Here is a 25,811-nt window from a genome sequence, read left to right on the forward strand (position 1 = left end):
TCCTCTCTGCCCCTATTTCTGTTGTGACTTCTGGCGTCGATGGGGGCATCCAGCATGGAGACTGCTTTTCATGGGCCTGCTCCCCGGCCGGCCGGGCTCCCTGTGCCTATGCGGCCTCTGTGGTCATGTGTCTCGCCGCTGCCCCCTGAGCCACGTGTTCCTTCCCACCGCCTGGGACTTTATTGGCCTTGGGGTGACTGGCCAGGCCATGAGGACAGGGATTTGGCCTTCCTTTTTACCCGTGGGCAGTCGCTCCTATTTGTAAAACAAAGTCTCTGTCCATGAGGGAGCAGCCCCTCTGACCCCAGAGTATCATGCTGTGTTCTCCGGCTTCACTCTGATTCTTAGACTATGCTCAGTAAGGCGATGCAGCTGAGCTTTTCCCAGGCCTTTGGGTGGCATTTTGGGGCCTGGCTTCCAACTGGAGTTTGCTGGCGGGTCTCGGGTAAGGACACTGCCCTTCTAGGCAGGTGCCTGCTCTAGCCGTCACTGTACCCCGCGGCTGCCCAGCCCAGGCAGCTTTGGGCAAGGGTGCCCTGGGGTTTTGTGGGACTAGGGTCCCTGTTAGGCAGGAGGGAGCCGTGAGCGGTTAAATCCTCTAGTTGGCTTCAGGGACTTCTGGGCCGCATTCACCTCAGTCTCCATGTAGATGGAGCTGTGGGCCTGCCTACGATTCCCCGGATCCCCACGTTTTCTAGGTGTTCCTGTGGGCTTCTTTGTTGAATGATGGAGACGGTTCCTGCATTTTCAGTGCAGATCGCCGTGGTGCCGCCTGTTAAATCACCCAGGCAGAGTCTTTGCTAGGGCTGGTGTTGTTATGAGAAGAGCCTCTTCAGTATGAGGGAAGTGATTCCCAGAGAGGGAGCATCAGCTTTTTGTCTGCCTGAATTCAGCTTGCCGCCCGGCCTGTCCCAGACCTCCCAGGCCTGCCTTCTTACCTTAGGGTTTGGAAAGCTGCCGTTTCTGCAGAGCCCCCTGGGGCAGAGGGGACCAGCATAAAGAAAGATGCTGTGCTCCAGGAGAGGAGGACAAGGGGGAAGTGGGGGGGGCAGGGAGCAGGACTAGGCTTCCTCTGCCACTCCTTGTAAAACCTGCCTGGGGCCCAGATGCAGACACGTAGTGAAGAGCTCCATCTCAAAGAATTATACCCACTCTCCTTCTGGACCCTGATCTGGTGCATTTCCTTGGGTTTGAACTCCCGGGAGAAGGGAAAAAACCCTGTAATTGTTGTATTTTCCCCCCAAGTCTTCAGACGTTGATCTGCTAACAAGCATTTGTTGGGTTCCTACTCCATGCCAAGCCCTGGGCCGGGTAGGGGGGATCTTTGCTGCTCTGCAGGCATTTCGTCGGGCCTGACTCTTTGTGACCTTGGGGACTGTCACCCGCCATTATCGTCTGTGGGGTTTTCTTGGCAAAGATTCAGGAGTGGCATGCTGTTTACCTCTCCAGTGGTAACTTGCCCAGCGTCACGCGGCCAGTCAGTCAGCTGGATTGAAGTCATCTTCCCGACTCTATCCACTGAGCCATGTGGCCTCCCCATTGGGGCGTAGAAAGCCAAGCATGCCTGTCTCTAGCCAGGGAGGCACCGTGTGCTCGATGAGCATGTGTGCTCGGGAGAGGGGTCTAGTCCGCTGCTCAAGCAGGGTCCTGAAGGGAGTAGAGGCCTGCTGGAACTGCCGGGTGTGGCCAGTACAGAGGCAGGAGCAGCTGGGGAAAAACCAAAAATCTACTTTGGCTAGATTGTGAAGTTAGGGAAAGGAAGGGCATAAGCCTTTCTGTGGTGCCTAAGTAAAACGAGCCTGGGGAGAGAGGCTGGGGCCAGGTCGAGAAGGGCTCTAAAAGCCAAACCAAAGAGTTGTGTTTTATCCTGGAGACGATGGGGGGGTGACGCGGTCGGATCCACACTTTGGTGTCTGTGCAGAGGACAGATTGGGGGTTGAGACGTGGCCCATGCACAAGGAGATGGGGGCCTCTCCTGGGGGCACTTTCATTCAGGCTTGTTTCAGTGTACAGACCACAGGGGAGGGCTGCCCCAGTATTGGAGCAGGGAGAGTCAAGCCTTCAGAGGGGGCTGGGGTCACAGAGGTCTGGTTTGGGGTGGGGCAGGCTCCTCAGACTGTCCCTGGATTTCTGTGTCCACCCTCAGCCCAGGGCCTCTTCATCCCCTTCCTGGCATGGGTCAGCTCCCTCAGGCCAGCCAGCCGGGTTCCCTCCTCTCTGTGGCCCCTGCACTTGTTTCTGCTTTCGCCCTTTCTGCAGGAGTCTCGAGGGCCAGGACCGACTTGCTTTCTGCTGGTTAGCCCAGTGCTGGGTGGCAGACGCTTGCTGGCTGGACTCGAGCTCAGAGGAAGTGTGGCTGTTAGCAGGAGCCTCCGTGGCCAGGCTTGCCCAGCTCACTGCTGTTCAGCATCGTTCCTGTAGTTGATGGCTTGTGGGTAAATGTGGAGGCCTCCCCGCGAGTTGCCCCTCAGTCACTGTTTCTGCTTTTCTTTTTGAGCTGGGGAGGTTCTTCTTTGGGCCTGGCTGATGTGCAAGGCAAACTTGACAGTCTGTCCCTGTCTGCTTTCCTCTGCCACGTGGGCAAACCTCAAACCGTAGTGCTCTTCCTGACTACCAGCAGGGACGCCACGGTGCTGTCTGTCTGCGCTGAGACGAGGACACCCGGGACTGACCCTGAGGTGCTTCCCTCCCCAGAATCTGTAGCCTCCGTGCGTCTCCTGATCTGGGGTGTGCTAGAGGAGCGACCCCCGTGCCAGGACCACGAGGGGGCCAACTTCTCCCCCCCGTAGGCAGTGCCGTGAAGGCTGCACCCGTCCTCCCGACTTAGGAAGCTGGGGTCTTGGTAGGCTTCACTGTGGAGGCAGCGCCAAGTCCGCTGAGCATTCTGGGAGCAGAGCCCTGTGTTTGTGCCCGCTGGGCACAGGAGGCCTGGAGCAGCTCGTCCACACGCATCTTCATGGGGTCGCCTCTGGGCTGAGGCCCTAACGAGTGTCCCGGGGCTCTCCAGGGACGCCAGGGTCTTTGGAGCCCTCGGTTCTGTCATCGCTTCCCTGGCCCCAGCGCCAGATGGCCACAGTGACGTCCGCTAGCGATGGAAGCCATGGCCTCTCTGTGTGGCTGCTCAGCACAGAGCTGCCAACAAGTGCTGGATTGTTTTGTTGACGGTGTCCTCTCCCGGCACGACGAGGGCTAGTGAGGTCATTCCGGGGTGCAGGGCTCAAGGGGAAGTGTGGTTTGTGTGGGTGGGTGGTGCCAGACTGGGAAAGCAGGTGTCACACACGTGCGTGGCTGCCCCTGGTCTCAGCTTCTCAGGGATCCCTCCTTATGGTAACTGAACACTTGACAGGTTCCATATCCCTCTCATATCCACGCTCTAATTTGAACCTTCCTTGTGAGGGGCCCTGTTCTACAGAGGAGAGGGAGGCCCAGGGCGGGCCCAGAGTCACGCTGCTTAGAGGGAAGCTGAGCGTTGGTGTGAGGGAAGCGGAGCCTTTGTCTGAAGGAAGCCAAGCCTGGCATCTCCTCCATTCGGTGCCACCATTTCAGGGAAAGGTCCCAAAACTTTGTGGTGAGAGAGTCACAGATCCTCCTGATGAGGAAGGACTCACAGGCTTGTCATTGGAGTTTTAGCACGCTGGCTGTTCACCTCGGCAGGGTTAAATTCCAGCAAGCGGCGCAGCCCGGAATGAGGGCTGGGAAGACTCAGGCCCCTGAAGGGCGCTAATGGACACCAAAAGGGTCTTCTGATACTTCATTTTGAACCGAAAGAAAGATGCCTGAGGGGACGATGGGGCCAGGAAGGAGGGGTGAGGGCCTTCCCTTGGGGAGGGAGGGAGTCTGGTATGCCGGGCACGCGTGTGGCCTTGTACCCAAGGTGAGCACTGGGGGCAGCCCTCTCAGAGGCAGTCAGTTATTCTCCCATCCCATGTTCATCAGCCATCCCTTCATCACCTACTCCATCCAAAGAAGGTCTGTGAGCGTGCATGGGAAGGCAGCCTGATGGGTAAATGGGTGGGCAGACAGAACCCCGAGACACTTCAGAGCCCAAATTGGAGAGGATGTGGTGCGAGGTCAAGGTGAAGTGCTACCCATAAATTTAAAATGTCATTTGCCAAAGTTCAGGATAGTGGGATATTACCTTGCTAAGGCCTAAGTAGTTGGTGTTAAAAAAAAAAATGGAAGCGACTATCCAGAAGTTTGTATAAATAAGTGTTAGGAAGAACACCTCCCGAGTGGATGTGTGCAGGAAAAAGCATTGACGGAGCACCTGCTGGGTTCTGAGTGCCGGGGCGGTCTGCTCCCCAGGACCTCACATTCTTGCGGGGGATAGGACCCCAAAGGCACTCCAGAGACGCTGGGGGTGCAAGGTGTGGAAAGACCAGAAAGGCAGAAAGGGCCCAGGCAAGGAAGGGCTTTGAAAGCTGAGCCACACATTTCTGTTGGATCCTGGAGGTGATAGGGAACCACAGGGGGGTGATTGGGTGACTCCAGCGAGCACAATCAGGACCCCAGGGAGGCTTAGGAAACACAGTGCATCGTGAGGTAAGGAGATCTCTGTGTCGAGCAGTCTGGCCTAGGCAGGGAGGTCGGGTCCTGTCATCTCCAGGCTTCCTTCCAAGATGCCGGCCTTCAGACAGGTGCGGGGGTGAGGGGGCATTTGCAGCAAAGACCTTGTGGGTCAGTCATCCACATCCTGGGCACGGGGGCCTGAGGCAGGGCTGTGAGGGGGGCGAGGGGCATCATTTCTGGGTCAGGGGGGAGGGGCGTCTTTGTTCTGTCCTAGAGTCTGGGCAGTGATCTGCATGTTTTTTCTTTCTGTTCAGGGTCCAGAATAAGTATGAGGTAGTGAATTACACAACCGTTCCCATCTACCTCCCGGAGATCACCATCGGAGCTCACCAGTGTGATCGCCTCTACCACCAGTTCAGAGAGGTAAGGCTTTGGTGTGGTCTGAGAGCGCAGTGTTCTGCAGCCTGATGTGTTTGGGCTATGTGGAATGCTGCAGCTAGCATTTCTTGTTTCAATAAAGCAAAAATAATTAATTTTCATTAAGGTGATTTTCCTTCCAAACGTTTGTCCTCACCCCCCCACACCAAGTTAGTTATTAAAACTCTAAGCTGGTGGTTTATTAGATTCTTCTATTCTGGTCTTGATTTGTGGAGCTGCATTGTTCTGTGGAGTAGTTTACAAGGCTTTCCACCCTTTCGTTACTCCATTTACCCAAATGTACAGTGGGCATATTCTTGTATTGCACATACCGGACCTAGATCTGGCGCAGGCTGGCCTCGGTGGCCTGGAGAGGCTGGGCCCGCCTGCTGCTTTTATTAGCCTTCTTTCCAGCATCCTGACATATGGACATCCCTCACCCCCCTGCCCCCTCTATAGGTCATGTGTAGCTTCCTGGACTGTGTTGAGATGTGACCGTCGGTTGGGAGTGGATGGGGATCAATCCTTGGACTGCATAGAATCATCCCTAACTTAGTTTCACTGCTTTATCAGCTGTAATTTACAGAAGATTGTGGGAATTCTAGAATGTTGGTAGACTATTCAGCAAAGTTCTCAGTTTGAAGGCTTACAAATGTTAATCAGATTGATTCATTTAGAAACCCTAGAATTCCTTGTATAAGACCTTGATTCATTTCTTGTTTTTTTAATAGGCCTGAAATAATTGTAAGTGAAGGAATCAGTCCAGCCTCTCCCAAAAGCCTTCGTGCTTTCGTAGGCCCTAAGTCTAGGGCCAGCCAAGAGTCAGAAGCACCAGCTTCTAGGGTGGATGTTCCCGGGGTTCGCCCTCTGTGAAACGCAGAGTTCGGCTCTCCTAGGCCTGCTCCAGCTTGAGGCTCCCCCATCCCTTTGGTTCTGGGCTCGGGTTCCTGACTCCTGGTTGTTGGGAGTGATTATCAGACAGAGAGCGGTTCTGGGGTCTCTCATTCCCTTCTTTATATCTTCTCCTGGTTATCTGGGGCTGGACTCCCTTGGGGGAGGCGGTGTCCTCTGGGAAGAGTAAGATCCCTTCCCCTCCCGGAGGTCAGTCACATCACTGATGGGCTTGAATGCACTGCTTTTTGTTCACTTTTGGTTTTGTGTCACGTACATTTTCTGCCCTCCCAGAGAGCCACCCTTTTAAGAGAGTAAAAGAGACAGCTCAGCTCAGAGCGTGGAAGGAGATGGGTCGTGCTCTGGGTGTCCTGCCGACAAAAACAAGGCTGGCCACCCTGCTAGCAGGAGGAAGCCTGCTTGGGCCAAGCGATGTTCTGCCCCTGTGAAGGCCTTCCTCACCTTCATGGAGCTTTGGTCGGGGAAGCAGAGTAGGGGGAGGCATGGCCAGAAGGGACTTCACTCTGCAGCCTGGCTGTCACAGCCTGCCCTAACTCCCTATTTCCCCAAATGCCAGGTGGGTGAGACATTGGATGCAAACCTCTGGAGGACAGGAGAAGTCAGAAAGCCTATCCCCCTGTCTCAGGGCCCAGTTCACTTGGAATTTCTCATTCCCTCTTCCTTCATTAACTCATGCCAAGTGTCTGCTGAGGGCATACAGTATACAACACTAATGGTAACAGCAAGTTATCTTGGCTGCTTTATGTTCTCAACATAGGAGGTCGCTGCTGTTATTCTCACTTTACAGATGAGGAAACTGAGGCAGATAGTGGTTACATGACTTCCCTAGTGCCACCCAGCTCTGAGACTGGATTGATGAAGGAAAAAACAACAGAAGAGTTGCTTTGCCTTTGCCGAGAGCCTGGCAGTGGGAGGAGAGAGCACAGGACCCAGAGCCTGAGCACCCGCCGTCGAGTCTTGGCTCTGCCTGGCCGGGCTCCGGCGTCACGGTGGTCAGTTCACGTCACCTGTCTGGGCCTCATTTCTTCTGTAAATCGAGGGAGAGAGAGCAGCGCTTGACACTCACTGAGTGGCGGTCTCAGGCGCTCCTCCTTCCTCCTCCTAACACTGTAGTGGGTAATCTGGAAGGGCATCCACCTTCGGAAATAGCTGGTCACCTGTTCCTGTCTGCAGCTGAGCAGGGGCCTGATGAAGTTTGTGTAGGGGGAGGAAAGGACAAGTGATGTGAAGTGGGTGTGCTTCCCTCCTTAAAGTAAGCTTAGAAAATCCACTGTGTCATGTTAGCGGCATCGCGGTATAAGTTGCTCGGGCTCCCTAGAGGCCAGCTGTGCTTTGGTGCCGCCAGAGCCGGGGGGGGGGCAGGGTCTCCCCCAGGCCCGCCTTGGAATGATCCACCGTGCTGTCCCTACCTGTGTGGCCTTGGGGTTGCTGTGATTGGCACCCTGTGATGAAATGGAAGTAACTTTTTAAATGGTTTTGTTTTTTAAGTAAAGCTCTAAAAATGAGGTTAGTAGGAAAGGGTTCAGGTGAGGAGCGTGGCTAAGAGACAGAAGTAATTAGGGGTCCTGTCATCTATGGGCACCTAAGCTAGACCATGCCGTGCTGGGCAGCTGTAGGGCACCAGAGGGTGTTCTGGGCCTGCATCCACCCGTATGACAGGAGGAGAGGTGATTGGTCCAATCCTGCCCTGGGCATTTCAGGTGACATCAATTCTGTCAGCATGGATTCAGGAAAATTGACTGTTAGGGAAAGTATTTCATTGCTCTAGGATTCTGGTAAAGGGCATAAAGCTTTAGTGGTAATTTGTTTTTTAAAAAACAAACAGTCTGTTCTCTTTTCCTCATGCTCCCTGCAGCCCCATTTCCCAGCTGGTTCTCCCTGCTGTCTCTTTCCAAAACAGTCACCAAGTCAGACATTCTGTGATCTTTGTTTAATTGGCTGCTTCACCACTGTGACCCTGGGTCAGTCACAGAGTCCCTGTGATGGCCCCTCACCTCTGAGTGGTCGAAGGGGAGGCCTGGCAGATCAGAGAGTTCAGCCATCTGCCCGACCCAAGGGATTGAAATGGTGGGAGCAGAGGACCCCACATTCTGGAGGCTCAGCATCTCTAGTACAAGTTGGGGAAAAGTCTGAGCAGGGTGGGGACTCTGACGGCCGTTGGTTCAAGAGGAGCTGAAGGAGCCTGGCCCGACGGCACCAAAGGCTTGTGTTGTCCCTGTCTGTACCTCGAGAGCAGTAACGGGATACCTGCAGTGCTGTGTGCAGGGGGAGTATCGATGAGGCTGCCAGACATCCAGGAGACAATGGCCAGCACAGCCCGGGGTCCCACACAGACGGGCCAAAGCTGCCGGCAGTGGGGGGCCTCAAGGACAGAAGGCGTGAGGAAAGCAGGGTAGCTTTCAGTCTCAGGAGGAGGGGGGAGTGGCCTCATCCCGCTCAGTAGCCCTGTGCTGGGAGAGCTAAGTGCCGGGGAAGCAGGGCATGGCGGAGGGGTCCTGAGATGCTCCAGAGCAGTGGAGCATGCTCCACAAGCAGGACCGGGTACAGGCAAGCACACGATAAATTGATTTAAGAAGAAAACAACTTTTCACAAGGAAAATGGCTTGAAGGTGGGATGGATTGCCTGGGAAGGCTGGGACTTCAGCTGCTTCCTGGAAACCTTCAAGTGGCATGCAATGACTGTTCGATCAGGAGTGCGGTGGATGGGATTCTTTGTGTTTGTGGGGGGGGGAGCTGGACGCGATGACCGCCGAGGTCCAGGCTGCAGGTGGGCGAGAAGGCCTTGAGGAGCCTGTGGTCACCTGCCTGGCTTGGATAGCTGACCCTTGGGTTGGAGGGAGAGCCTGAGAATTCCAGACCCTGATTTTTCACAGTTACAAGAAGTACTGACCTGGCGAGTAGGAGGGAAAGAGCCTGGGCCAGCGTCATTGGAATAATAACTGCCTCGCACAGCCTGTTTTCTGCGATCACATGCACAGGGTTGGAAGCTGTCTCCCAAGTCACGAGTCTGAGGGGTGGGGTGTGCACAAGAGCAGGAGAGCGTAATCAGGAGTCAGAGCCCTTGGGATCTTACTCAGGGCTTGCAGAGTTTGCCAAGTGGCCTTAGACAGGTTTCTCCACCTTGAAGAGAGGAGATTGAATTCCATTAACAGCTAACGTCTCTTCCGTTAAAAGTATCTACAGTTCATTATCCTACTTAGTGGGTCCTTACCATGCCCTTTGCCTTCCATTCTGGAGTGCTCTGGTCTCTTGGCCTGGCTGCTCTGTCTCAGAGGCCTTGTCCTGGGATAGGTTGGCATGACACTGACCGCAGAGAGAGGCCTTCCCAGAGGCTCCAGGGCCTTACGTTTAGAAGAAAGCTTCATCCTGAATCTGCAGGAGAAATCGGATTCCATACTAAAGAATGAGCAAAGTTCTCCTTCCCCCTAGGGATTTGAGAGGCCTTATGATATGAAAGTCCCTGGGACTCTAAATTTTGTGTGATTAAAAGACTTGGCCTCATTGCCTAAGAATTACAACAAGGTATTGGTAGATAAAACATTTAAATTGTGTAACAGATCTGATGAAGGAACACTTAGAGCTGCCCAGGCTAAAGTTTTTTCCTTTTAGATCAAGGGAGGCTTTAAAATGATCTTTGCCTCTGCCCAGAAACAACATGGCGCTTCATTGACCCCTCTCCCTTGCCCAGCGCTCCTCCTCGACCTCTCTTTAATGGCCACACGGCGGGCCCAGGCAGCACATCCTCCTCCCTTCCTTCACGTGGCCACTCATTCCTGAAACTCTCTAGGAAGGACCCAAGAGGGCACTGAGCCCCGAGTCCTCCCTGGCTTCTGCGTCCCAGGGTCTGCCTTCAGGTCCTTCTGCGGCCGTGGGCATACCCCAGCCTGGTAGCTTCATTTGCTTGTGCATGTACCCCCTCGATTTCACTGATCCACTTCGTGGCTTTCTGACTAGCCCCAGGCTGTCTGATGACTCCTGCCTTATAGTACAGTTGGAGACCTGGTAGCTGGAGGCCCTCTTCTTTCTTACCTTTTTCCCCCCAGAGATTCTTGACCTTTTGTTCCTCCACTTCTGTAAAGCAGTCCTTTGGCAGTTGGATTGGGCTGCAGTTAAATTAATTTTGGTCGTATTGTTATATGACTTGACCTACCTGTGAGCAATCAATGTTTCTCCAGTTAGTCAGGTCTTCACATAGACGTTTTATAGCTGTATTCATATAGTCGCTGAGTTATGTCTTCGTAGGTAATTCCCCAGGTTAGTTTGTACACTCTGTAGTTATTTTAAATGGAATATCTCTTTCTATGTTTTCCTGCTGAGTTTTGTGGCTAGTAGACAGATATTATTTATGTGCATTTAGTTTACATTTAGCAACTTTGCTGAAGTTAGTTGACTCTTCTAGGGTTCTCTAAGGAAACTTCATATCGTTTGCAAAAAGCCATCAGTTTTTTCTTTGTCTGTGCTTATTCTCACAATTTCTTTTTCTCATCTTATTGGTGCTGCTAGCATTTTGCACTCTGTGGAACAGTAATAGTGATAATGGACATCGTAGCTTCACCCCTTGGCTCATTGGAAAGGCCTCTGCCCGGGACACAGAATGCTGGCACTTGGTTTGAGCTTAGACGCGTTCTGTGTGAGGGAAGAAAGGGTTCCCTTCCTCCTGTGTTTTCTAGGGTTTAGAGTTAGGTTTGGTTTGTTGGGGGTTTTTTAAAAACAGAAATAGTCCTGTTTTGTCAAAAGCTTTATCTGCATCTGTTTGATCATGTGCCTTTTGTTGTTTTGTTGTTAGAAGGGTCAGTTGTGTTGACAGATTTCTGTTTCCAGCCCTCCTCTCCCTTGGAGCTCAGGCCCCATGTCCGTGTCCCTGCCCAGCACTCTTCTGCAATGCGTCAAGGACCAGAAGTCCTCTTCTGGTCGCACCCTGTCTCCTGACACTTCTGTCCTCCCAGCGTCCCCGGCCCAGCAACCTTTTGGTCATCTAGGTTTCTTGCTGCTCCCCACATGCGGCCCATCTCCCAGCTGTCGGGTTCTGTGCCTGTCCTCTTAATCTTCTGAATCCTCCCTACAGTTCTAATCCCCACCTCCCAGGTGACCATTCTCTCTCCTCGCTGATCCTTCCTCCGTGGGACTCCCTCTTGATCTCCTTGTCTCCCTGCTCCCCGCAGAGCCCATTGCTAGCCGGCTGATGCTCTGCATGTAGACTTCCTGTCTAGGCTTATCCCTTGGTCTTCATGTCCCACTGCCCTTGGTGCCTCTGAGTATTCTGTCTCTTCTCTCTGCCTTTGGGGAAGAACCTCCTCGTTCTCACGGACTTTCCCCCCACCCCTGTTCTCTTCTCTTGGAGCTCCTTCCTCTGTCCTGGCCCAGTTTGGAGGAAGCCTCACTTGACCTGCTCCTAGGCAGAAGCTTCTCCTTGGGTTTTTCCTGGCCCTTTCCCTTGCACTCTTCCCATGGGCAGTGTCCTTTCTGCTTCCTCTTCCTCGGTGTCCTCTCTGTCTTTGGCTTCCCAGAACCCAGAGCCATGTAGCAAAGGCTTATTGAATGGACTCTTCAGGATTGTTTTCATCTTGTTACTCATTTTCTAACTTTTTCCTTTGAGTAGATAATAACAGTAATTCTTCACGCGCTCTAATCCACTCAGGGAGTGCAGGGAAGGTAGCTAGAAGTAGTCTTGTCCAGAGTAGGGATACTTCCCCGGCATAACTTGGCCTTGGGGATTCGGGGGCAGATTTGGCCTGCCCACGTTTCGGAGGTGATGCATTCTTTTACACTGTCTGGGCAGAATGGCTCAGAAATAACAGGGCTATGTTGCCACTTGTTGGAACAGTCTTGTCAAATGAAAAGGAAGGTCCTCCAGGGCACTGGGGCATTCTTAGAGTTTCTCTCAAATCTGGAAATTGTGCTTTGTGCTTGAAGGGCCACAGTGCTGCCTTCTTCAGTAATGCTGATGATCCTGTGAGATTTGGATTTTGTTATTTACTGTCTTTTCTTGGAGAAACCTGGGAAATTGTGAGCTCTGAAACTGCACGATAGCAGTGTATGGCTTTTTATTTAGTGTGACCATTAAAAGCAGACAAAAAAGACAAAATCAGCTTCTAGAACAGAAACCACTGGGAATCCAATCTCTTCAACACCTCCTCTGAAGAGAACGATCTTTTCATAGAGGCAAGGCTGAATAGATTCCCATAGTACCTCTGTTCAGTTAATAATAAACTGAAATGAAAAATAAAATTTAGAAATGTGCAGGGGGGTATCCACCCTCCCCCCAGTGGCCCCAGGGGTAAGTGCCACCCCCTCCCCCAAGAAGAGCTGGGTGAAGGGAATCACTTGAACAAAGGTCTTTCTCACCAGCTGATTCCTTACCACAAAATACAGCGAGCTCTGTCTTTCAGCTCTACTGGGATATTCTGCAGAGTGAAACAAATGCTTATTAAGCACCTACTGTATGCCAGGCATTGTGCTGAGCACTTTAGTATCTCATCAGGTCCTTGCAGCATCCCTGCGAGGTATGTGCTAGTATTGTCCCTATTTTACAATTGAATAAATCTGAGATAAATAAGTGACCAGGGTCACACGGCTAGTAAGTGTCTGAGTCTGGATTTGAACTCAAGGCTTCTTGACTCCAGGCCCAGCACGCTGTTCCACTGTGCCACCCGGCTCTCTCTGCAATAGAGCAAAGTCTTTCTAGGAGAGAGGAGAAGAGGCGGTGAACCACTTGTCATCCAAGAAACTTGAGGTCAGTCTGAACTCACTTTGCAGACTCAGGCCGGGCACAGCGCTGCCCTTCTCAACAGTCTTTCATTTCTGCAAGTGAATGGAAAGGCATTTATTAAGTGCTTACTGTGTGCCAGGCTCTGGGGATACAGCCCCTGACCTCAAGGAGCTCCCAGTCTAACGGCTGGAGACCACACAGATCAGGGATTCCAGTGGCAATTCAGGTGGGGGGGAAGTGACATGGGGGAGGCAGTGGGACCTGGTGCAGAGTAGGCTGAGTTTGGCCTTGGACATCCTAGCTCTGCCCATAATTGCTCCGTGACCTTGGGTCAGGCCCTTGGCCTCCTTGAGTCCCCTCCAGCTCTGAGCCTAGACCTCTTCCCTCCTTTTGCCCTCCTGGGCTCCCCTTCCCTGTTCTTCTTGCCCCTCTCCCACATATCCAGTAAAGGTTTGGGATAGAGAAAAGGGTGGGACCTGAGATGCCTCCGAAGGCACCAGAATACTCGGCGTGAGTAGATTTCCTCTAGGAGTGAAAGGGCCACATTCTCTGTGACTTCTGTTCCTCGAGTGAGCAGGAGCGCCTGGAGTTTGGGGAGCTCACCCGGGTTCACACATTCAGTGTTTTATGCGAAGGGGAATTTGAACCCAGAGCATTCTGGGTCCACAGACCAGCTGTATCTACTATGCCAGGCAGCTTACCGTGTCAAAGTATTTCAAAAAATTTTTTACAAGCATTCATTCTCTCTCCCTTCCACCTCACCCCCACTGAATAATAACAGAAGAAAAAAGCAAACCTCCTATTAGATATATGCAAGCCAGTCAACTGAATTTGCCCCCCGGCCGTGTCCAGAAATGTCCACCTCGTTCTGCATTCTGAGTCTGCCAGTTCTGGTGCTGCTCTCCCTCTTTGGTCTGGTGGGATCATGGTTTTATCATTTCATCAGTCAGAGTTCTAGAGGCTTTCAAAGTTGTTTTTCCTCATCATTTGGTCACTGTGTAGTTGTATTCAATTCAGGCTGCATCAGTTCATAGAGGTCTTGCCAGTTTTCTCTTATCATTGTGGCGCAGCAATATTCCTTTAACCTTCCTGTACTGTAATGTATCTAAGCCAGTAGGTGGGTGGCACCCCCATAATTCTTTGCCGTTGCAAAATGAGCTGCTATAAATAGTGTTGTAGACTTTAGCCCTTTGCTCTTATTTCTTTGGCATATGGGCCTAGGATCATTGAATCCCAAAGGGTGTGGACAATTAAGTGACTCTTTAGAAATCGTTCCAGATTGCTTTCTAGAATGGCTGGGCCAGCTTATGGCTCCACCAACAATGCCTTGAAGTACCTGATTTCCCAGAGCCCCTCCAATGCTCATCTTTTTCCTCTTTTGTTATCTTTGCTAATCTGATGAGTGTGACATGGAGCCTCAGAGTTGCTTTAATTTGCCCTTTTCTGGAGGGGGTGGAGCCAAGATGGTGGAGTGAAGGCAGTGACTTGCTTGAGCTCTCCCCCAAACCTCTCCAAATACTCATAAAAAATGGCTCTAAACAAATTCTGAAGCAGCAGAACCCACAAAAAGACACAGAGTGAAACAAATTTACAGCCCAGTACAACCTGGATGATTGATCAGAAAGGTGTATCGTGCCGGGCTGGGAGCGCAGCGCAGCGCGGTGTGGGCGTGCAGGCCGCAGCAAACCTGGAGCAGGCCTCAGAGGACTGAATCGGGCAGCTGTGGAGGTTTCCAGACTCCTCAATCCACGAATGCCAAAGACAGCTTAGAAGGTCAGTGGGAAACATCTGTTTCTGTCGGTGGTCAGAGAGGAAGGTGGGGTCTCAGCTCCATTCCCCAAGAGCCTGGCCCGGGGGGGGGCAGCTGCTTCCCGAGCTTCTGGCCCACAGACTGAGGGAGAATCCAGTGGCTGATCAGAGAGGGACTGCAGGGATATCTTTGCCAGTGCTGAGGCAGGAATCTCTTGCTTTGCCCGTGTGTGGATCTGGGTCACAGTTCTGGGCGGTGGTGCTGGGGTGAGGAGGAGCGCTGGTGTGGTGGAGCTTGTAGTGGCTGTGGAGAGGAACCCCTCCTCACAGTTACAGGACAGAAAGGAATATTTGTGGTCACAGGCCAGGAAAGGAGTAAACACTCGCCCCTTATCATACCACCTTGGAAGAACTGAAAATTTACAGGTCCCTACAAGTATCTCTGAAAACAGCTACACAAACCCCTGAAGCTTGGGACAGTACACTCTCCACATTGGAAGCAGACTCTTACCTTAACAAAGAGTTTAAAACTCAAGTAATTGGCTGGGATCATGAGCAAGCAGTGCAAAAAAGAGTCAGACTATATTATCTTACTTTGGTGAAAAAGAAGATCAAAATATACAACCAGAAGAAGACAACAAAGTCAAAGCTCCTACATCCAAAGCCTCCAAGAAAAATATGAATCAGTCCCAGGCCTTGGAAGAGCTCAAAAGGGATTTTGAGAAGCAAGTAAGGGAAGTAGAGGAAAAACTGGAAGAGAAATGAGAGTGATGCAAGAAAATCATGAAAAACAAGTCAACAGCTTGCTAAAGGAGACCCAAAAAATACTGAAGAAAATAACACCTTAAAAAACAGCCTAACCCAAATGGCAAAAGAGGTCCAAAAAGCCAATGAGGAGAAAAATGCCCTAAAAAGAAAAATTGGCCAAATGGAAAAGGAAGTCCAAAAGATTACTGAAGAAAATACTTCCTTAAAAAGTAGAATAGAGCAATTGGAAGAGAGTGACTTTATGAGAAATCACAACAAATCCAAAAGAATGAAAAATTAGAAAACAATGTGAAATATCTCATTGGAAAAACAACTGACCTGGAAAATAGATCCAGGAGAGAGAATTTAAAAATTATTGGACTATCTGAAAGCCATGATCAAAAAAAGAGCCTAGACATCATCTTTCAAGAAATTATCAAGGAAAACTGCCCTGATATTAGAACCAGAGGGCAAAATAGAAATTGAAAGAATCCACAGATCTCCTCCTGAAAGAGATCCCCAAAGGAAAACTCCTAGGAATATTGTAGCCAAATTCCAGAATTCCCAGGTCAAGGAGAAAATATTACAAGCTGCCAGAAGAAAACAGTTCAAGTACTGTGGAAACACAATCAGGATAACACAAGATTTAGCAGCTTCTACATTAAAGGACCAGGGCATGGAATATAATATTCTGGAGGGCAAAGGAGATAGGATTACAACCAAGAATCACCTACCCAGCAAAACTGAGTATAATCCTTCAGGGGAAAAAATGGTCATTCAGTGAAATAGAGGACTTTCAAGCATTCCTGATGAAAAGACCAGAGCTAAACAGAAAATTTGACTTTCAAATACAGGACTCAGTGGAACATGAAGAGGTAAACAGGAAAGAGAAATCATAAGAGACTTATTAAGATTGAACTGTTTACATTCCTGCATGGAAAGATGATATTTGTAACTCATGAGACCTTTGTCAGTATTAGGGTAGTTGAAGGAAAAAAATGTATGTATGTATAATAAGATAGATAGAGGGCACAGGGTGAGTTGAAGATTAAGGGGTCATATCTGGAGAATAAAATTAAGGGATGAGAGAGGATGATACTCAGAGAAGAAAGGGAGAGGTAGAATGGGGTAAATTATCTCACAAAAAAAAAAAAAAAAAGTTTCTCACAGTGGAGGGGAAACAGGGGAAGGTGAGAGGGAATGAGGGAATCTTATTCTCATAGGATTTGGCTTAAGGAGAGAATAACATACACATTCAATTGGGTATGGAAATCTGTCTTACCCTACAGGAAAATAGGGGGAGAAGGGGACAAGAGAGCAGGGGGGTGATAGAGAGGAGGGCAGATTGGGAAAGAGGGTAATCAGAAGCAAATACTTCTGAGGAGGGACAGGGTCAAAAGAAAGAATAGAATAAATGGGAGGTCAGGATAGGATTAAGGGAAATAGAGTTAGTTTTTCACAACATGTCTACTAAGGAAGTGTTTTGCATAACTGCACATGTACTACCTATATTGAGTTGCTTGCCTTTTCAATGAGGGTGGGTGGGGAGGGAGAAAGAGAGAAAATTTGAAACCTAAAGTTGTAAAAACATATGTAGAAAAAAATGTTTTCACATACTACTGGGAAATAAGAAATACGGGAAATGGGGTACAGAAGTCTATCCTGCTCTACAGGAAAATAGAAGGGGAAGGGGATAAGAGAAGGGAGGGGGGAAAGATAGAAGAGAAGGCAGACCGGGGAAGGGGTATTCAGAATGCATGCCATCTTGGGGTGGGGGGAGGGGTGAGAAATTTGGAACTCAAAAACTTGTGCAAGTGAATATTGAAAACTAAAAATAAATAAATTCATATTAAAAAAAGAAAAAGAAAAGAATGACTTTGAGTAAAAAAGTTATTTTGAATATTATAAATGCTCAAATTAACTATAAAGGACTAGTATTTGCATCCGGAGAAAGAACTGATAAATAGAAGTATAAATATAATTATAAATACATACACACACACACACACACACACATGTGTGTGTGTCTGTTTCTGTATCTATGTCTAATGGCAGCCACCTCTCGGGCAGTGGGGAGGTGAAGGAAGAAAAAAATTACATGATGATTTTGTTGTATATTTGAAAGGAAAAGCAAGTAGATTTGCAGTTTCATGTACAATCATCTTTTTTTATCATACTGTGTTATGAAATGCTTCCTTATTCTATAAATTAAAAAGAAAAGAAAAAGAAAAAAACCAATTTGATAACTTGGATTTCTTCCTTTGAGAACTTCCTGTTCTAGACTTTGACTGTTCATCTACTAGAGAATGGCTTTTAGTCATGCATCTGAATCAATTCCTTATGTTTCTTGGATATAATAACCTTTACCAGAGAAAATTGCTGCAAAGATTTTTTCTCAGCTAACTCTTCCCTTCTGATTTTAATTTCATTAGCTTTGTTTTGTGCATGTTTTAATTTTATATAATCGAAGTTGTCTATTATCTTATGTGACCTTGCCTATCTGTTGTTTGGTAATAAACTCTTCCCCTACTCGTGACTGAAAAGTCTTTTCTTCCAGGCTCTTCCAGTTTCCTTCTGATTTCACCTTTTACATCCAAGGTGTTGTATCCACTTAGAGTCTTTCTTGGTATGCAGTGTGAAATGTTTGTCTAGGTCTCATTTCTGCCAGACAGCTTTCCAGTTTTTCCTGTGGTTTTTGTCCACTAGTGAATGAGTCGCTACCTTAGTAACGAGGGTCACACTACACTGAGGGTTTCATGCTGATACTTTCCTTTGTTTTGGTAGGTTGTGTACCCAGTCTCTTCTCTCTTTTTTCAGCCAGAGTCAGTTGTTGGGATGATCGACAGTTTGAGATCTTTTGTTGCTAGCTCCTTTCTTTCCCACTTTTTTTCTTACTACTTCCTTTGTGATTCTTCACCTTTCTTTATTCCATATGAATTTCATTTTTTTCTAGCTTTATTTTTAAAAAATCCCAGTCATTTCATATGGTGCTGAAAAAGTAAATTAACTTAGGTAGTATTGTAATTTTTATTCTATCAACTCAGACTACCTATGAGCAACTAATATTTCTTCAGTTATTTTATTGTTTTCTGTATTTCTGCAAAGAGTATTTTATAGATGAATTCATATAGCTCCTTGATATGTCTTGGTAGATAGAGTCCTAAATATTTTATACATTGTGTAGTTATTTTGAGTAGAGTTTCTCTTTCTCTCCCTGCTGTGTTTTATTGATAATGAGTTGTTTTGATGATTTTCATGGGTATGAAAATGTCCTGCAACTTTACTGAATGAACTGATTGTTTAGTTAATTTTTAGTTGTGTCTTTAAGATTTTCTAAGTCAAGGTTACACCATTTGCAAAAAGCAGTGATTTTGTTTCTCCTTTGGCTGTGCTTATTCTCTTGATGTGTACAGATCACTTTTTCAGGAGTGTCTTCGTACGTAGTGGTGATAACAGTGTCCTCGCTCTGCCCTTGGTCTTATTAGACTTGTCTCCCCATTACCTATCATGTTCTTCCTTCATTTCAAAGGGCTGTTCTTTATCGTGCTAAGGAAAGATCTAGTCATTTCTATGCTTTTTAGCCTTTCTTTAAAAGAACTAAGTGTTGGGTTTTATCAGAAACCTTTTTAGCACTTATTGATATAATCCTGTGTGTTTGTTATTTATGCTATTAACATGATTTACATTTATCATTTTTCTCATATTAAACCAGCTCTGCCTTGCTGGGGTAAACCTAGCCTTGTCATGGTGCATGATCTTTCTAATATGTTGTCTTATCCTATTTACCAGTGTTTTATTTAAAATTTACATAGCAGGGTTCACTTAGGGTATCGGTCTATAGTTTTCTTTCTCTGCTGTGTGTGTGTCTCTCTCTAGGGATAGATATAAAACCATTATGGGTTTTAATACCTAAACTAGGGAGAGGCAAAGCAGGGGTGTGTGTGTGTGTGTGCGCTTCCCCTTCCTATGTACTACCTGAAGCTCTGTTTCTTAAGTAGTTTTTCTGGTTCTAAAATAGTCACCAAGCCAGAAATTGAGAATTCGGTGACTTAAACCCGATTGTAACAAAGCCTTCCTATTCCTCATGGCAAGGAGTGGAGCTTTGGCGGAGAACAAAGCAAAGAAACATTGGTCATTTGCTTTAGACCCAGAGTTATGAAGTCATGGGCCCAGAGGATTCCAGGTACAGGATATAAAAATGGAACAGAAGACCCGAGCCGACACAGAGTTCAGTCTGAGTAACTGTGTGCTGTGGGCATGCAAGAGAGCTGCTCTTATCCTGGACGGCCTTGAGAGAGGGAGGTATTCAGGAGAAGGGAAGCGAGACCCCCGATGGAGCGCTGAGAGCCACAGTTTTGGAAGGACCTTGACCATCTCCGAGGGCCTGGAGGAGCTTCCGTGAGAGTTGTCCTCATGTTGCTGACAGCCCGGCCCACATAAGAAGAGTGAGGCTGGTTCTGCTTGGCCCAAGAGGAAGAGACTCAGATCTCTGAACCGGACGGGTCTGCCCGCTACAGCCTCGGTGTCCCTATCCAGTCCCCCTTGTACGGCTGCTTTGAACGTGGAATTATGGCATTCTCAGTGGTGTCTCCTTACACGGTAATGCTGAAGAATCTCAAGCTAGAGAAGATGTCTGGCACTGGACGGTGCTCAGGAGTCCCCTCTGGAACCTCCCCAGGTGACAGCCTTTGTGGGAACCCTCCATGAATCACTGTAGTTATTCTGGTGTTTCCTCCTTGCGGCCTTGATTGCCTCTTCCTCTGATATCTGAGCCTTGAAGGCAGCTCCCTTATGCTCCCCGCTAGTCTGGCGCTGTCCTTTGGTCCTGCTGGGGAAACAGCCTCATCGCCTTCCTGTAGATGCTCTCGTCAGTCAGCGATCCAGAGGCATCACCAGTGTTTACGGTGTGTGCCAGGTACTTGGACACTGGGGGAGGCTTGCCTTCCCCTTGGAGAGCAGCACGCACACACAGATGCTGAGCTTTGAAGGGAGTGAGGGATTCTGGGAAACAGCTGCCGGAGGAAGTGGCTCCTCGGCCTGGGAGCCGTTTGGTTTGGTCGGGCCTGGAGAGCACAGTTGTGGCCCATCAGAGGGGCTGGGAGTGCCAGACCAAGGAGTCCTTCCTCAAAGGGACCCCCGGGACAAAGGCCGAGTGCACGGGCCCTGTGCCACTTCTGAGGCAGCCCAGGCTTGACCATAGCTCCTCTGTCTGCTGAGCCCACTGAAAGCCCCCGAGCATTTTTCTTAACTGTGGTGTTGCCATCCTTGCTTCACTTTGTCCAAGAATGTTGAACCTGCAGGAAAGGGAATGTGTTGAAAGTGTAAAGCCCTGGGGCCATGGCCAAATGCTCCGGGGCCCCCCCAGACATCTTCAGTTTCTCTTGTCTAGCTCAGGGCTTCCCACGTTGCGCATGAGGGCGTGACAAGAGCAGAGCTAGAAAATGGACCTGAAAGCTGAGATGCTTGAGACTGGGAGATCAGTTAGGGCCACTGGGGGCGCCGCAGGGCCTGAGTCAGGAAGACTCATCTTCATCCAGTCTGGCCTCAGATACTTACTGGCTGTGGGACCTTGGGTGAGGTTGGCTTTCTTGCCGTCCTTCATGTGGCACACGCCATCTCTTGACTCGTGTCCATAACTGCGCTCTTCCCTCAGCTCTGCTCCCCGGGATCCCTGACTGCCTTCAGAGTGCAGCTGCTGCCTCTGCCGATCCCCTCGGCGGGCGGCGCCAGCTCCCGCCCCCGGTTACCTTGTGGTCGTGAGAGCAGGGACTGGTCCTTTCTGCCTTTGTGTGCCCAGAGCCCAGTGCAATGTCTGATACGAGGGACACGCACCCAGAACGTGTGTCAGCCTGCGCTTACGCCCTGAGGCGATTCACTGATGGTTTTCAGTTTTTTCCCGATACATGGTATCAGCACAGCCTGAGCTTGGAACCGATGCTGTGGAAAGCTCTGAAGTTTCCTGTGGAATAGAGGACTTTGTTGATTCAGTACCATTTTCGTGTTCTTGTTCAGTCTTATTATTAGCCTGGCAGGAGTCATGCTGCTTGTTTGCAGATGCCTCTTAGAGCCCAGGGTGAAGCGGAAGTGTCGGGGAGCAGAACGTTTGTTCCCATGATACTTTCACTGGGGCGTACGTCTAGAGGCCAAGCCCACGCGCCTTTATTTGAAGGTCGCCGTTTGTCCACTTGGCCGGGGTCCTGTGCACGAGGCTCATCCCAGACCTTGTGTGTGTGGAAGCGACTGCTGTTTGAAAGCCCTTTTGCACAAGCTGGATGTGGCTACTTCTATGATAGTGCTGCCCTTCCCTTAATTAAGCCGTAAATTGGTTTCCACTTTAGAGAGTCAGTCTTTTCCAAATATAAGGAGGCAAAATGCTATTAAGCTGTGGTGTTTCCATCATGTAGCTGATTGTGTCCAAGACAGTTGCTATGGTAACAGCATCTCCTGTTTTCTCTTGCCTGCAATTTTTATTTCTTTACTATCTCAAGTTGTTTTCATTTCCAGTATCAAGGTCTCCCTTCCCGTTTTTTTTAACGGAGCTGTTTGACAGCTTTAATGCATAGTACTGTCTGTTCTTGGCTTACAAAAAGCATCTTAATAAAGACAGACTAGGAACAAACAAGAAAAGTGCTGGAATATAACTTACCTAAAACCATGGAAAAAATGACTTGAGGTGAGAAGAGTCCTTTTCTTCTGGATTAAAAAACAAGGCAATGTGACTGCTTTTTCTGACCATCCAAAAGAATTCATTGTTAGGTAGCTGGCTTTTAATGTATAGTAAAATACAAATGTTCGTGTTAAATATTATGTTCCATTTCATTATGATTGCAGTGAAATCATTTTACCGTTTTCTGCAAGGTGAGACAGGGGTGGAAAAAGGTTGGGGCTTGGCTTGTTTTTCATTCTTCTGCAGGCTTGGAGGGAGGATCAGGAACGGAAATTTACCACTAAGTCTTTGTGTCGGAAGCTCTTTCTCTTTTCCTTAGATAAAATAAAAATCCTAAATGGCTCAGCATTCTTAAGAAACAAACATTTGGGATAAAAAGCAGAGGTTAACTTAACCACTGAAGTGTTTCTGCATTTCTTTTCTGATTCCCTTGGGCACTCCTGACCGGCTGTCCTGTAGCTTTACACTCAGCACTCTGAAGTACTTGCCACTTGGGAACTACTCTGATGGGTTGGAACGAATTGGGGAAAATTGCAGCCATTTGAACAAATGTCAGGGTTAGACCTGTGAACCAAATAGTATTTTTCTGTCTTTTTTCCTAGCTTGTAGGATTGTTTTCATCTTCTAACATTTATGACACTGAGTAGGACAGCCAAGTAAAGATATATTCATAGTGGGGTGTGAAGTGTAGAGTTTTAGATGTTTCATTTTGGTGTATAAGAAAAGGCTCTTTGAAGTTAACTTGGTTTTATTCCACACCATTCATGTCAAATCTCCAGGTAAATTCTTATTTTAAAATCTCTCCTGAAGGTCACGTTTTAAGGTTAAGAGAGGGTTGGCTTTTATAGTGGTAGAAATTTAGGGGAAGTGAGAGTCAAAGAAGCAGTGAGGATGGCGAGGATCACTTAGCCATCGGTCCACGAGCTTTTACTGCCCACCACGTGCTGGACAAGGAGCTCAGGTTCTCAGAGGTGTCGGGAAGTGAACAAATGGGTAAATTGAGGCCGTTCTCTGAGGGGCATGACAGCTTGTGAACAGGCCCGCTGTCATCTGTGCCAGAATACCCCGAGGGAGGGCCTGTCTCTCTTCTCATCAGCCTGATATACGTCACTTGGACCTCCTTGGCCAAGGCAGTCCCAACTGTCAGACATGAGGAGGTGGGTTCTCCGTATCACTTCATCGACCAGGACTAATCCTCAGGTGGAAGGGTTAATCTGAAGCTAGGGAAAGTCGGCCAGCCTTCACTTGTGGCTGATTAGACCCTTCGTTCCTTTTCAGGGACGCTGGTTGCTTTAGGAGACCTGGCTGCCTCTAGTGGTCTTGGCTAGAGAAGCATAAGCCATCTCAGTCAAGTTCTCTCTGCTGACCCCTAACTTTGATTAGGAAAATCAGGGACACAGGAACTACCCCCTGGGGAGGGCCTGGCTCAAGCTGGCTTCTGTGTTTAGGGGATGAACAGAGGTGAGGGTCCCAGCCCAAGCTGAGAGTCATTGCCTTACTCTATCATGCCCTTCAGAAGGGAGGTCTGTCAAAATGAGAAAAAGGATGGATCATGAGAATATTGGGTACTAAGTGATGCAGCACATCATTAATTTTCCTTGTAGGAGTCAGCAAGTATGTGGATGTGTGTCGTTGGGAGGAGGGTACCAGCAAAGTTTCCATGTAGAAATTGGTGCTCAAACTATATCTTAAAGAAGGCAGGGGCTTTCTGAGTTAGGGTAAGAAGATGATCATGGCAGGCATGAAGAATGCCCGCTGCAGAGGCACCGAGGCTGGAGGAGGGGGAGTGTTGTGTGTGAGGAACTGACAGAAGGTCACTTTGATTGGATGGCAAGTATGCCAGGGAGAGTAATGTCCACTGAGCAAGGAAGGATAGGGCCTGGAGGTGTTGGGTTCCAGAGGCAATAGGGAGCCTCAGTAGGAGTTGAGTAGAGCGTCTGATAGCCAGATCTATGCTGAAGGAAAATTAACTTGTGGTAGTTTGTAGGATGAACAAGAGTGGGGAAAGGTTGAGGCAGAGAAACCATTTAGACAGCTGTTATATAATCAGAGTGAAAGATAAAGAGGGCCTCTGTGTGAGTGGAGCAGAGGGCTGTGGGGTGATGGAAGGTGTTACGGTGCGTATGTACGATGCTGAGAACGCAAGCGTGGGAGAGCAGCAGGACGGCACTTTCTCTGGCAAGGGAGGAGAGGCCTCCCAGGTCCTTTCTGGAAGGCACGTGGAGGAGATGGCAGAGTTGCCTCATTCATCATCCAAAGGCAAGAAGAAGTAAGGGATGCCCTTCAAGGGGTGCCGGTCATCTTATGTGCTGGTGACAAACAAAAAAGCCTCGTAAAGATGATTGTAGTGTGTGGAACAACGATATCTATTGCAGAAGATGAAGGAACCACAAATGAAATCCCACAAAGAACTCATAATTCCTTCCAGTTAAACCAGCAATATACTTTAATATTCTGTAGCTTCAATACAAATTGTTCATAGGGAGGGGAAGACTTGGAATAGTATTTGGACGATACGGCTAGAATTAGGACATGAAAGAGGACAAAGGCTTATAGACTGCAGAGAAGTCTCAATATCAGGAAGACTGTCCTAGAAAAAGTGTTAAATTCTAGTAGAATGTGAGCTTCTTGAGATAAGTCTATGAATTCAGAAGAGAGTTAGGGGGTGCTGGATTTTGTGAGCACTGAATAGCAACCCAGACAATTTTAGATAGGAAATGTCTGACTGCTGATTCGGGAAACATTTCCAAAGCAGTTGTTGATGTATAATCAGACCACCAACTTATCTAAAGCAAAGACCAAAATCAATAACAAATTGTAAGACAGAATGAAAAATGTGAAGTAGATGTGGCATGTAACTTCACTCCGACATATTTAAACAAGCTGTTAGTTCTGAAAAATTGGAAGTAGACAAAAAAACAGACTTTTCCCAAGTTTATGGGTTTCGGGGGTAGGGAACACCAGTGCAGGTTGGTAACTTGTTGGGAATATGTTGTCTGGGCCCCAAGGGATTAAATAACTTGTCTGTATTTAGACAACTAGAGTGCCTGAAACAGGACTTCAACCCAGATCTTCCTTGTTCCCACTCAAAATGCAGACTCAAGGGGGTTTTAATCAATGTAAACCAGCTCCTACAGTGAGGAGGCCAGAGGAAACTAGAAATCTCTCTAGCTAGCAAAGGTTTGATCTCCTTGACAATTGTAGAGGTTTGGTGGCGACTAGAGCATAGACTTGTTTGACTGTCTTGTGGAAGATTGTGAGCATTACTGTTTCATAGAACACTGAGCAGCAGTGGAGGGGTGGGGCGTGGGGACCCGTGGAAATCTTGAGAGACCAAGAACACTCTCACAACATCTAAGCCTGACACTGTAAGGACCAGAGAAAAGGTGGGAAAGCTCTCTCATTCCCATAAGTGACCACAGAAGCTGCCATGTTAGAACTCCAGCTAACATCGTGGTCTTCTCAGAGTCCGTCCAGCAAAGGCTGGTGACCAGTGGCGTGGCAGGTGTGGGCATCTGTTTGGGGTCCTCCTCTGGCATCTCCTTTTGCCTTCAATCTTTCCCAACATCAGGGTTTTCCCCAATGAATCCTGTCTTATGATGTAGCCAAAGCATTTAGATTTCAGCTTCAGTATTTAACTTGCCAGTGAATAGTCTGAATTAATTTCTTTAAGTATTGACTGATTTGATCTTCTTGCTGTCTAAGAGACTGTTAGACTCAAAAATTTTCTCCATCACCACAGTTCAGAAGCATTGATTCTCTGGCACTCAGCTTTCCTCGTAGTCCAACTCTCAGAGCCATGCATGGCTACAGTAAAAACCATAGCTTTGACCTTTGTTGGCAGAATGATTGATGTCTCTGTTTTTTTGCATACTGTCCAGATTTGCCATAGTTTTTATTCCAAGGAGCAAGCGTCTTTTAATTTCATGCTGCTGTCACCATCTGCAGTGATCTTGGAGCCCGAGAATCTAAAATCGGACCCTGCTTCCATTTCTTCCTCCTCTCTTTGCCAGGCAGTGATGGGACTAATTGCTGGCATCTTAGGTTTTTTAATGTTAAGCTTCAAGACAGCTTTTACTTCTCCTCTTTCACCTTCATCAA

The 25,811-nt window shown here is 48.5% G+C and overlaps 1 protein-coding gene across 1 annotated transcript in view; it reads left to right on the forward strand.

The window, feature by feature from the left end:
- Nucleotides 1–25,811, forward strand: part of NDUFA10 (NADH:ubiquinone oxidoreductase subunit A10) — a 52,288-nt gene that overhangs the window by 15,461 nt on the left and 11,016 nt on the right. Inside the window, exon 9 of the mRNA XM_078154601.1 lies at nt 4,824–4,932. Within this exon, the coding sequence (XP_078010727.1) occupies nt 4,824–4,932 (109 nt within the window). The remainder of the gene's footprint in view (nt 1–4,823; nt 4,933–25,811) is intronic.

This window comes from Phascolarctos cinereus, unplaced genomic scaffold (assembly GCF_003287225.1).
Source record: "Phascolarctos cinereus isolate Bilbo 61053 unplaced genomic scaffold, phaCin_HiC Scaffold_5;HRSCAF=322, whole genome shotgun sequence".
Taxonomy (NCBI): Eukaryota; Metazoa; Chordata; class Mammalia; order Diprotodontia; family Phascolarctidae; genus Phascolarctos; species Phascolarctos cinereus.